The sequence below is a fragment of the Trichoderma camerunense genome (genome assembly GCF_050948025.1).
Source record: "Trichoderma camerunense strain CBS 138272 chromosome Unknown V8C40scaffold_7, whole genome shotgun sequence".
NCBI lineage: Eukaryota > Fungi > Ascomycota > Sordariomycetes > Hypocreales > Hypocreaceae > Trichoderma > Trichoderma camerunense.
Genome location: NW_028145363.1, coordinates 800,676 through 812,777, shown reverse-complemented (window position 1 = coordinate 812,777; position 12,102 = coordinate 800,676). Strand labels below are relative to the sequence as shown.

Sequence of the window (12,102 nt, the reverse complement as noted above, 5' to 3'; positions counted from 1 at the left end):
ATGCAAATATCAAAGCGTGTGGAGCTTCTTCTCTTCTGGAGCTGGGACAACCGACTTTCTGCTTCTGCTTAGCCCTTCCTGTTGACCTCTTTAGAGTAATTGGAGATTTACCGATCCAAGTTCGTTATCATGAAGCGTGATTCCGTCTGTTGATTCTGACGGGAATCATCTATTAATCCGCATTTGGAATATCTAGATTCGGTGGAGGATGGTGAGATCAAGAGTCTGAAAGCCCACCACGAAAGAATAACACAAGCACCCTTCGTTAACATAAATGTGTAAAGAAAATCGGTTTCATTCCTAAGCATGATGGAGGGGAAAGACGCTGCTTTATGCTCATTTGACTATATATTTGGTATTTGGTATGTATGCATCATAATTATGGCCAGCTACATGAAAAATTCTCTTCCTCCATCTGTCTATAACATTAGGCCGAGTTCCAAACGACATCATGGTGTACTTTGAGTGAAAGTATGATACTACGAGGGGATGATGCAGATATCCATATTCCCGCTAAAAACCGCCCGCTGTTTCTGCCCGTGTTCCACGTCTAAAAATGTACCAACGCCAGCGAAATAAAAATGAGTTAGAGCAATTGGTGAAAAAGACATTGCTCTCTATCCAAGAAAAGAAGTTCAAAGATGAAAGAAAGCGTTAGGACATGCATATGTGAATCCCCTTCCGGTAGGGAGGTATATCGTACAATGAGATGGGTATCGACGATCGAAAAGGCGTTCTAGCCGTCAGATATGGAACAGGAGAGGTGCTCTAAATGTCTGCCTCTGAGATGTTTCATATGGGGACGAAAATCGGCCAAGAAATAGGAAAAGGCATCGTGTTCGTGTTCGTCCGCCTGCCTGACATGGCGACTAGACAAGCAATGCTGAGGTAGATTCCGTCCCAGGAGGTGTCGAGGCCACCGCTTCAAGCGGGCCGTATGAATATCAGTCAATCTTCCGTTAACTCCGCGTGAACCCATTAGCCCGTATCGCGTACTCATTCTCCTCGTGGGTATCGCATCCAGCTCGCTATCCTTGGAGGGAAAAGACGTTGTGTCGTCGCAAATCCATCACAGTTTTGGTCTTGGCTCTTCAGCTTATGACCACTCTGGCTCCCTCCTTGCCCAACACGCCACGCTCTTTGGGCTTGGGGCTGTTATTTCTCCCCTTCTTATTTCTCAAGAATCCAAACATGCCGCCTGATCCTTCGTTCTTGGCCTCTGCTGCGGTAGCAGCATCCTTGGGAAGCGTTGCATCTTGACGGGCAAGATCTGACCAGCTGCCTCCGCCATCTAGTGTCACCTGCACTCCGCCTGTCGGACTGGTAACTCGTTTGCTCATGGGCGGCGGTCGAGGGGCGTATTGGGGCTGTCCGGGGTAGGCAGCCTGTTGACCCTGAGGAGGCATCCGACCATCGGCGCTGACGGTGGGTTCCACAGGGGGAGCTGGGTAGGTCTCTGGCGGCGGCTCGTTCATCTGCGTAGCTTCGTCTGTCGTAAGGGCCTGGGCGGCAATTGCAGCTGGATCGACGTCTTCGCCATGAATGGCCGTGAGCCTGTAGAAAGTCAGTCTTCCGTTGTGCGTTTTGGATGAAGGGAGAGCATCTCGACTTACTTCTGGTAGGCCGCAATGTTATAGTCAAACGGACGGAAATCCGTTTCAATCATTCGGTACAGCTCATCTTCGCGAATCTCCTGATCGGTGGCATCCTCCTTTAGCCTCTCTCTAGGCTTCTGTCGTCTCGCGCGAGCTTCAAGAGGGGCCTCTTCGAGCAGCAGCTCCTCCAAGTCGTAAGTTGCGTCAAAGTTGGTCTTGTCCGACGAGGGAACGAAAATAGGCTCGATGCGTTTCTGCTCGAGCAGATCGAAATTGATGGTTTTGAAGAAATCGTTGTAGATGAAGCTCTCCCATGTTGAGCCGAGTCGATTGTTGGGGTTCGGCTCGAGTGCGGCGCGAATGGCGTACAGACATGTCAACGAGACGGGGGGCTGCGTAACAGGATACTTTGGCTGAGAAAACTGAACCTGTTGGCTGAGCGAGTTTTCACTGTTGCCCTCAAATGGTCGCTGGGTTTGGTTAGCCACGAAGATTCTCGAAATCGCTATCGGGAGAGTTGCATCGCGGGAGCGGGAGCTGCGAAAGCATAAAAACCAAAAACATACCTTGTTATAGATGCACTCGTAAAACAAGACACCTAGTGACCACCAATCCGCACGAATGTCGTATCCCTTGCCTGAATAAACTTCCGGGGCAAGGTAAGCCAAGGTTCCGGATTTGCTAGTCATGATGCGCCCCGGAACGATGTCAGAAGCCACGTTCTACGCAAGGAGGCCAGTCAGCTTATCAGCCCGCGCAATCTCACAAATTGGATAGAACTTACAAAATCGGTCAAATGGACATGTCCCTCGGCGTCGAGGAGGACGTTGTCGGGCTTGACGTCCCTGTGGATGATGTTCTGGCTATGGACGTAGCGGAGGGCGCAACCCAATTCAGCTATCCAGAAACGGACGGCTTCCTCGGTAAAGGTCTTTCTGGAGATGTGAAATCGCAAATCGCCACCGCTCATGAGATCGACGACGAGATACCTGGGAGATGTCGTTAGCATGGCGTCCTAGGTTAGGGGTAGTCTGACGTGGGTTGGAGGGGGCTCACATGTATTCGATATCCTGAAAGCTGTATCGCAAGTTACAGATGAAAGGATGGTTAACGTGTTCCAGCATTCGCCGTTCACGGATGATGTTTCGGACGCTTTCCGACTTGACAACTGTTTGGGATGTTAGCCGTGCTGTTTCTGGTGTGCCGGTGCAGCTGCACACCAGTCTTGGGTGTGCAGCGAGCATCATGAATCCTCGTTTGACGGACCTTCATCTTTGCGAATGTATTTCAGCGCAAACGCCAGGTTTGTGTCTTTGCGCTCGACGATGCGGACCTTGCCAAAGGCGCCTCGGCCGACGACTCGTAGCAAGCGGAAGTGGTTGAGGTTGGCTGTGATGTTTCGGTCAGGTCAGCTTAGAAATGACAAGAATGCAGCCCTCGTCGCTGCACCACGCGCCAGACACGTGGGAGGGGGGAAGAGGGAGGGAGGGATGCTGTAGGCAATGATTCGCTCGGGGGTTTTGCACGTACTTTCGCCAGTCAGGTCGACGGGCTTTCCCTGACCGTTGCCCATGATGAAGGCCTGGGGGAGGATTGGAGGGACAAAGTTGCAGCTGGATCGTTCAACGACGGCAAAGGCTCATGCTGTGGGAAATGGCAGTTTGTCTGCTCGGGTCGCTGTTCTTTTCTGCGGTGGCCGAGGAATCGGCAGGCCGGTGGGGGGGAATTTAGGAGTAAGAGGTATGGAGGTCGAGTCTGGTCGCAAATGGGCGGGCTAGCAGATGTGGATAGGCGGCGAATTGACCGAATTCTGATGGCGAGCTCGACCGTTGGAGTTCTGGGACCCAATGCTGGCTCGTATCTGAGTTGGGGTATTACGGAGCGTTGTCCCGCTGTTTGCAACCGTACTGGAGGATGGTGAGAGTCGATGAAGCCGTCGACGATTGCTCTCGACAGGACAGGTATGGATGAAGAAAGGACCGTCGCGGGTTGGGAATAAGACGAGACGAAAGAGGATGAAAGCGTGGAGGATGCGTAAGAGGAAGAAAAGGCCTGGTCGAGGAGAGGAGCGAAGCTTGCAAGGATAGGTGGTAGAGGGCGATGATCAATGCTCGCCCCAGACTAGCCAGTGCACTGAAAAAGATGCGGGAGATTTGATGGAACGGGGGGGAGGTTAGCGGGCGAGGGCGCCCTGTATTAGTGGAGATGTGCGCCGGTAGAGGAGCGACTGAGCGCGGCCGTGGCGGCAATGCAGTGGGCAGCTTCAGCGCCTTTTAGTGTCTGTGCCAGCCTGTGCCAGCTAGAGACCTGCAGTGGTGCGGTGCAGGGACCCGTTCCCAAGAGTGGGCGCGAATTCAATGCCTCCGGTGTGCTTGTGTGAGTCCGGCACATGAAGTTACAGGGCCTGGTTTCAGGGAAACACAGCAGGAGAAGATTCCATGTTAGTCGTGACGGACGCGGGCTTGATTTGGTGCTGGCTGAGATTCGTGTGTTGTATTGCAGATTGATGCATCGTGGGAGTGAGACAGACTCCGGATGCGTTGATCTGGTGTACAGTACTGGACCTCACAATGGATGGATCAATAACAATAAAGCGGTGGGTACGGGGTATGTACTACTACTGCTAATACTCGCAATACACACAGCTGAGAGAAGCAGAGGACTCGAGTCAATAAACTGGAGCCATTGCTTTGATACCAACCTGCAAAAGGCATGGGCTCCGGGATGACGCAAAGACGAGCTGGAGAGAGAGAGATAGTGCTCCGTACGAGTATACAAGTGATAGCAATCCATCGATAGCATAGTGAAGAGGACAATGTCCCAAATCCTAGCCTAAATGGATAAAAAATGATAGATAGACAGACATGGCATGCATGGCAAGTCAACGGCACTTGCTCTGTCGAACCCTGCCAGTGGATTGGATGGTGCAGATATGGAGTCGTACGGAGTCGTCAAGAGTCGCACAGAAGGGTTCATACTAGCGGTGTGTCGCATCCATGACCAGCTTCTCGACGAGATGGACCACACAGAAGCCGTAGAGCAAGGGGTCACTACAAGTACGGAGCACACAAAGGCGCTGTTGCGATAGGAAACGAGGCACACGAGTCGAAACCGGCCGGTGAGAGTGTGATTCTGCTGGTGTTTTGTTCGTGTTATGTTGCCCGATTCATCCATCGCAAGCTCACCTGCATGACGGGATGCGATGCGTGGGCTCACCTTGTTGGCTGTGCTCCAAAGATGGGGTAGCAGTAGCAGTGCCACTAGCAGCACATTGGATGTTCCAATATTATTCCAGTACTCCTGCAGCGACACCTCCTGCATCAATATCCATCTCATTTGATGCATCTCTCGACTTGGGCTACGGAGTACATACATGTAGTATATTGGCTGACGGCGATAGATACCACCATCGCACGGGAGACGGTCTGGGCTCCGTCGACGTGAGTCTTACTCGGACTTGCAGCTCGTATCAGCAACACCAACATCCATCAAGTGCACATGTAATTACCGGTACCTACGCTCCGTTGTGTGCGTGGTGTTGCATCGATGCGACTCCAACAATAACTCAACTCGCAGCGCGTGCCTTTTGGGTGTGTAGCAAATGTATGCGACTGGCCAGCCGTGATTCGATGCCGCCGCGGGACCCAGTCTATTCAATGAATGATTCTGGCCACTCAATAGCCAAATTCACTGTCTTTTTTTGCTCCGAGGCGTGGATTGCGGTTGGTGTGGTGGAGACGAACTACTGCGCGTACCACGTTGTCAAAGCTGGCCATGGAGCGGCCGGGACTTTCTGGAATGGCATTTGGAAGCTGACACTTGGACTCTTTGCATGTTCCTTTTTTGCTTGGCTTTTTTTTGCCCCAGAAACCTGATGCCGTCAAGTTGCCACCCGCTAAGAATCGGGATATGGGTATGAGGAGATGGAAAAGGAGAGAAAGGGAGAAAGACTCCGGAAAACATCAATGTCAACGAGTACCTGCTATACTCGCACACGGGATCCGCATAGCCGATACTATCTCGTACTTGGAGAGGCTACCGTGGATTGGTATAGCACAAGATAACGACATGGAGTCAATAAGGCAATGAGCATCAATCAGTAGCCGGGTTTCACGCTCTGCCACTATTGCGAGCCCGGCCCTTTCGCCATGTCGTCCATCCATTGGTACATGTACGATATTATCAACGCACTCCCGTACCAGCCGCTCTGGCACTGTGGGGAGTGTCAAACAGAACAGAACAGCCGCCTGGTCGGCGAGTCCGGCGGCGGATTCAGAGCTGACCAACGCTGGATTGTTCGCGGCCGGGGGGCTCCAAATCGCCAAGCGAAGGCATTAGTGACCGGCTAGCAGCAGCTCGTGGTGCCCATCTAGCTCAAGTGCAAGTAGGCAGAGCTGGCTAGATAAGACGGCTGCTCGGAGGAGATGACCAAGAGGAACCTAGCTGGCTTTTTTCTTTGGTGGTGATGGGCCGCGACACGTGGTGAGCTGAAGGAGGGACTAACCGTGGGTATCGTTTGAACAATGGATTGATGGATGAATGATTGAATGGATGGATGGATACGGAGTAGAAGGATCAATACAGTAGACAGAAGGATGGTAGTCTGTTGAATTGGCGAACCAGACGGCCGGTGCAGGTGCAGATGCAGATGCCCACACCTCAATCCTCATCAAATAGTAAATGCATATGCAGGGAGCTGGAGCTGGAGCTGCACTGTTTCGGCCACCGTGTCAGAGGTAAATTGCCCATCGATCCAACATCCGATTCTTCTGTCAATTGCTGAATAAACCTGTGCGACAACAAGCACGTGCGGCTCAATTGCACTGTGCAGCTGCAAACGACACGGCCAATCAATCGTCCTCGTCATGAGCTGAACCTGGGCATTTTACAGAAACTCCCCAGCGCGCGCTGCAAAGAGCGGCGAGCGGCGTTTTGCCAAGTTCAATCTTGGCCGCGGCGACAGGATGGCCTGGCAAAAAGTCTAAATTGAGACGATCCTTCGCCTTGCGCGGATGCTTGCAGCTGATTTGATTTGCCTCCAAGCCAAAAATGTTGGTGCTTTCACCCTTATTCGTTCAATTCGATATTACTGCATCAGATTACTGCATCAAAAGCCCCGACTACCTTACACACAGTGCTAGTAGCTGGCCAGCCACTTTTTAACTGATCAGTCATATCAGCTTTCGCTCTTCCCCATTCATTCATTGCATGGAGCCCTTTTATCCGGACTATTTCCTCGGTCCAGACACCAAATCATCAGCTCTTCAGTTTATAGCTGGCGTTTCTTCTGCTTCGCATCCCTGCTAGCCCACGTGTCGCGCCGATCCCCAGTTGCAAACTCGCCGCTATCTGGAGCGTCACGAGACGACTCTCACAGACGCCGCGCCACACTAGGTGCTGCCCTTGGGCGTTGGTTTGCGCCGGACTGCGCTGGAAAATCGCAATGTCCCTTGCAGGTCGAGCTTGTGTACGGAGCACTTGCAGCAGCTACTGTATCTGAGCCCCCAAACTGTCACTGTAATCTGGTCGCGGACATGGGATTGATACAGGCAGCAGTGAGCTTAGTAGCCCTAGGTTTGCTTCATGTGCTTGCTTTGCTCTAGCCTCCTGCAAGATTATTATTGTTCCCCCGCGTCGTTGTGATGCCGGGCCACTCTAAGCCGGTTTCCGAAGCTGAAATCTAGTCTAGGTACCATAATCCATTACTCATGCTCTAGCACTCCCAAGCCCATTGTCGAGTAATTATGTCGATTTGACTGGGACTCGCTCTGGCTGGTTGAGGAAACTTGTCGTGCGTCAACCCACGCAGCCGTCGCTACGTCGCATCCAGACAACATGTACCGCCGCTTCGTTGGCTTGACCGCGTCAGGCTCAGCGGTCTAGGAAGTTGCTTGCAGAAAGGACACGGTCAATCAGCAAGAGGTTGGAGTAAGAGACAAAGATGGAACAAAAGCGTGACATGAATCATACTTGGTGCCATTTGATCGCGTCTCATCGTAGACAAAATAAATGCATATGCCTAGCAATAAGTTGCCCATCTGGGGTTGCAATGATACCATCTTGACAGGGGCAACGACGCCAGGAGGGACCCCAATGTCTCCATACTTCGGATATGTTGAGCGGACCCAGTACTGTATATACCGTTCAATGCTACCTCTTTGTAGTATTTAAACCATGTATGCCTGCGGAGTATTCTATATATAAGTGGAAATCGTATATGGACTCTCCTGGCCGGTGCTTCATATGCCGTGACTAGCTCAGAAGCCGATCTGGCCCCCTATTTCCCCAGTTATAACGGAGTTGCAAGAGATATAATAGGATCTGCAACATACATTATTACTGTTATTGCCACTGCCGGCATTCGGCTCTTATTACTGGTAGACGTGTCTTGATTATTACTGGTGCCGAGCAGCTGCCATAGATCTTTGTACTTGAGTGTACATGTATCTAGGGAAATCTGTGATGACTTGTTGGGGCACACAAAGTTCCATGGCACATGACACTATCAATTGACTGTTCGTGGACGAACTTAGCAAGATTGCAACGGGCGTAAAGAACAAGTACAACCTCCTCAAAAAAATGTAGAATGAAGGCAAGGAATAAAGGAGTGTTCAAAGCTTGAGCAACATTAGCCCTACAAAGGGAAATACCAGCCCATCATACATATTCACCTCTAGCCCACTACGAAGTCACCTCCTTGTCTGTTATCTGGCCATATTGGGAAAGAGCCGTTTTCCTATCTCATCGAATGGTTCTTGTTGGTTAACCTATGTTAGGAGCGGGATGATGCTAACACGTATCTAATTGCCAGTATCAACATGCAATTGCATGTTGCTTCAATAACCAAGTCAAAGAAACAGATATATCATACTCTTGCATTATCGAATATGGAGCGGTATACATATCATGTTAGTCATGGAGGTGGCCTGATAGCAACAATTCCCATTGAGTTAACCTGTATGCTCGGTCACATAAACGGTCTCAATGCAGCCGGATTCGACTAATTCCAGCCTTTGAACGACCAACTGGTCTCGTTTAAGCGATGACTTACTCATTACCAAGTAACTAGTTAGAATACCTAACTTGGAGAACAGAAGGCGGTCCGCGGCACTGATGTTCTCCTTGCATAGAGATTCAACCATCCATGCTTACCACACTGGTCCTGCATTTTCCAACTGCGAAGTTTAGGCACGGGCTCAAGCACTGTAAGATGCGGCACCCTGTTTTTAGAACATCTCATCTTGTTGTCGTAATCGAGAGAAATGCATGATTACCCTTCATATCTCCCCCCAAGCGAATGATTCAGCCTCTCGTTTTGATTCCCAAGCACGTCCCTGCCTTACCAAAACATGTGCGTCGTCTCGAAAATTGAGTGGGCCAAATGTTTCCGATGTCGAAATCGCCCGGATGTTTTAGCGGTCTGTTCGCTCACGGCCATCATATTACTGGTCGTACAACATGGGCATGCAGGACCCCATAGCATGCAGTGCACATACAGAAGCAAACTTGTTTGTTTCTGCTCTACCGGCGGCACCTCCGAAGAAGCCCCTTTCCCATTACGGGAGCTCCGTAGACTGACGGTCCTGTGCTGCCGTTTCGTTTCGATTGTTTGCAGTGCGCGCGCGTGATGGTGATGCTTGAGAGGAAGCGACGTGAGCACTAGGAAAATGCTACATGGACCGTGCTTGTGATTACTCGTAAAGGAAAGAAAGGAGAAACATTGACGATAGTGTCTGTGTATGACTTGAGGAAAAGTTTCACAACAAATTGATCATCCGGTTATGTCTCTTTGTTCATGGTAAACTAAGCGACTTGTTATTAGATGTGGTGAGTTTCTTATGTTGGGTTTAGTCACTCCAATCTACATGTAATTAGAATGGATATGCTTTTGCTGCTGTTTTCTAGAGAAGTTGTGTGTTATAAGCTCAAGTGGTTTTGCCATCAGTGTTAACTCCAGTTATCATGAGCATCTGAAGGTGACAAGAAGCGATGAATATAATCAATGGATTTGCTGGATGAACCGATGTGAGGCTATCTATGTATTTACTTGCTCCATTGAATCTAAACCGGGCATCTATAAGCGACAAGCGAACACAAGACACGCGAAGCAACAGACTGAGACAACTACCCCACTACGATTACTACCTCGCATGTTGTCTCAATGTACAGTAGCCTTGTTTAAAGTTAAAAAGACAATTAAATTTAGTTAATGATCGCCAGCTCATTACAACGTGAATTCACCTTGTTGAGCCCGTTTAAAAGCATCACCTTAGTGCTGCGTGGAAACGTGATGACGTCAACATACATGGCTGTTGACGAGCTTCACGAAGCGTCACAATGACCTCAAGTATTTCTGCAATCAGAAATAAATATAACAGGAAAAAAAGCCCAATTGAACCCGTTTTGCAAGAAACATCAAAATTAAAACCATCAATCATATTTATCATGGCATCCAGCATTCGTAACCTCGCTCAGACTTCGCGGCGATGCATGACAGCCGTCCCGCGACTGTATCACACCTCCGCCGCACTTCGACTTCCATACAAAGACTCCCAAGACCGCCAATCCCTCAAACCTCAATCCAACAATGGCACGAGATCGGGTAGAGATGACGATGTCGCGGCGCAAAAGGACGCTGCCTTTGACCCGTCCAAGACGAAGCCGACGCCGGAGTCGGAGATGGAGACAGCGGGCCGCGGCAATGAGACGAACCCTTTGAATGCAAGCGGCGCGAATCAAGAGTTTAACAAGCCGATGGGAGAGGGAAAGCAGGCGCATGATACGGGACCGGGCAAGGAGACGAGGAAGGGAGGGAGGAGTGGTGGTGGGAGCCCGCCGAAGAAAGGGAAGACACCTGGGAAAGCCTGAAGAGGGTGTATATGCTGCATAGGGGCTCCAATGGATATATGGCAGTTACTATATGAGTTGGAATCATCATCAGGTATTTTTTGGGTTTATCAGGGTACATATATCCTATTCTGGAACCTTTGAGATGTGTATCAAAGGCAATAACCCAGCTCAACAACATCACTTAGTAACTTCATGTTGCATAGATTAAAACAGACAATCGAGTCAAACAAGGAACAACTAAAAATATCAATATTATATAATGCTCTTGAAGCTTTTTGAGAGTCGTTTGGAACAGCCACATCTGGGGAAACCCAGTAACGTTACACACGCCCTATTAGCTCGGGACACGACAGACCGAAGAGCTGAAGGCGGGGTACGATTCGATTACATGTAATCGATCGTAATCATCCGATCGACAATTTATATAAAACCGCTCTCTTTGTTTCACAACTCAAATCTCAACAGCCCAAGTAGAGAAAAACACCAAGATTAAGACAAGACAGTTCGGAAGTACCTAAATAAGCAAAAGGGCAGAGAAACGCCACCATGGCTCAGGCCAAGTTCGCCGTTTATCCCAGCCTCGTCGACCGCACCGTCGTCATCACAGGCGGTGCGCAAGGCATCGCCGCGGAAATGGTCGAGCAGTTCTCCCTGCAGGGCTCTCAAGTCATATTCTTCGATGTCGAGGACGAGCTTGCCGCTGCTTTGGTCCGAAAGGTGTCTGATCAGGGCGTCAAACACAAGCCCATATACTACCACTGCGATGTCATCAAGATTGACGAGGAGCTCAAACCCACGGCGGCCAAGATCCTGAAAGATCATCCCAGGATCGATGGACTCATAAACAGTGCTGCGAGGGCAATGGTGAAGCCCACGCAGGAAATCACGACCGAGTGGTGGGATGAGAGCGTCGCTGTGAACCTGCGGCACCAGTTCTTCCTGACCCAGGCCTTGCTGCCGGGGCTTCTCCTTGCTGCCGGAAACGCTTCGGTGATTAACATGGGGAGCATCAACTGGCTCGTTTCTGCGACGGGTCAGGCGGGCTACACGACGAGCAAGGCCGCCGTTGTGGGACTGACGAGAACGCTGGCACATGAGTTTGGACCGCAGGGTATCAGGGTGAATAGTATCATGCCGGGATCTATTGCGACGGAGAGGGAGAGGACGGTGGTCATGACGCCCGAGTACGAGGCCAAGGTTCTGGGCAGTCAGGCGATCAAGAGGCTGATTGAGCCGGTGGAGGTGGCGAGGATGGCCATGTGGTTGATTGCAGATGATAGTGCTGCGGTGACGAACCAGAGCATGAGGATCGATGGTGGATGGACATGATATGTGGCTTTTGAATGCCTCGTTGTGTAAGTAAACACAAAGTCAGTTTTCAGACGCTATGCTGATTATTGAAACACTGATACGGCATGTATAAGAAGATTTGGCTTTCATGATACTACGAAGATAGAGTTGGATAGTGCCACAAAACACATAGAAATAAAGTAGTCATTACTAACAAATTTCATAGTCGAGAGCTTCTACGTCTTGTCAGCTGAACGTACAACATCTATATACCTCTCTATTGCTACTGCTGCCTGTTTAATCACCTCATCTATGGCTGGCGTATACGAATGTTGTTGACTTTCTGCTCCAATAGCTTGTATTGGCC

General features: G+C 50.2%; 3 protein-coding genes across 3 annotated transcripts; 2 read left to right on the top strand and 1 right to left on the bottom strand.

Annotated features, from left to right (window-relative positions):
- Positions 1-699: 699 nt before the first annotated feature.
- On the bottom strand, positions 700-3,318 carry V8C40DRAFT_204038 (kinase-like domain-containing protein). The gene is made up of 7 exons (XM_083212024.1): positions 3,126-3,318; positions 2,862-2,984; positions 2,652-2,763; positions 2,380-2,584; positions 2,162-2,317; positions 1,614-2,065; positions 700-1,554 (listed from the first exon to the last, which is right to left on the bottom strand). Exons 1-7 carry the CDS (start codon positions 3,166-3,168, stop codon positions 1,092-1,094), a joined length of 1,554 nt encoding a protein of 517 aa, XP_083074216.1. The 5' UTR covers positions 3,169-3,318; the 3' UTR covers positions 700-1,091.
- A 6,507-nt stretch (positions 3,319-9,825) lies between these two features.
- V8C40DRAFT_242710 (uncharacterized protein) lies at positions 9,826-10,743 on the top strand. Its single transcript, XM_083215271.1, has one exon. It carries the CDS (start codon positions 9,933-9,935, stop codon positions 10,461-10,463), a length of 531 nt encoding a protein of 176 aa, XP_083074215.1. The 5' UTR covers positions 9,826-9,932; the 3' UTR covers positions 10,464-10,743.
- Positions 10,744-12,022, top strand: V8C40DRAFT_242708 (SDR family NAD(P)-dependent oxidoreductase). The gene has a single exon (XM_083215270.1). The coding sequence runs from the start codon at positions 10,992-10,994 to the stop codon at positions 11,772-11,774; it is 783 nt and encodes a 260-aa protein (XP_083074214.1). The 5' UTR covers positions 10,744-10,991; the 3' UTR covers positions 11,775-12,022.
- Positions 12,023-12,102: the final 80 nt, after the last annotated feature.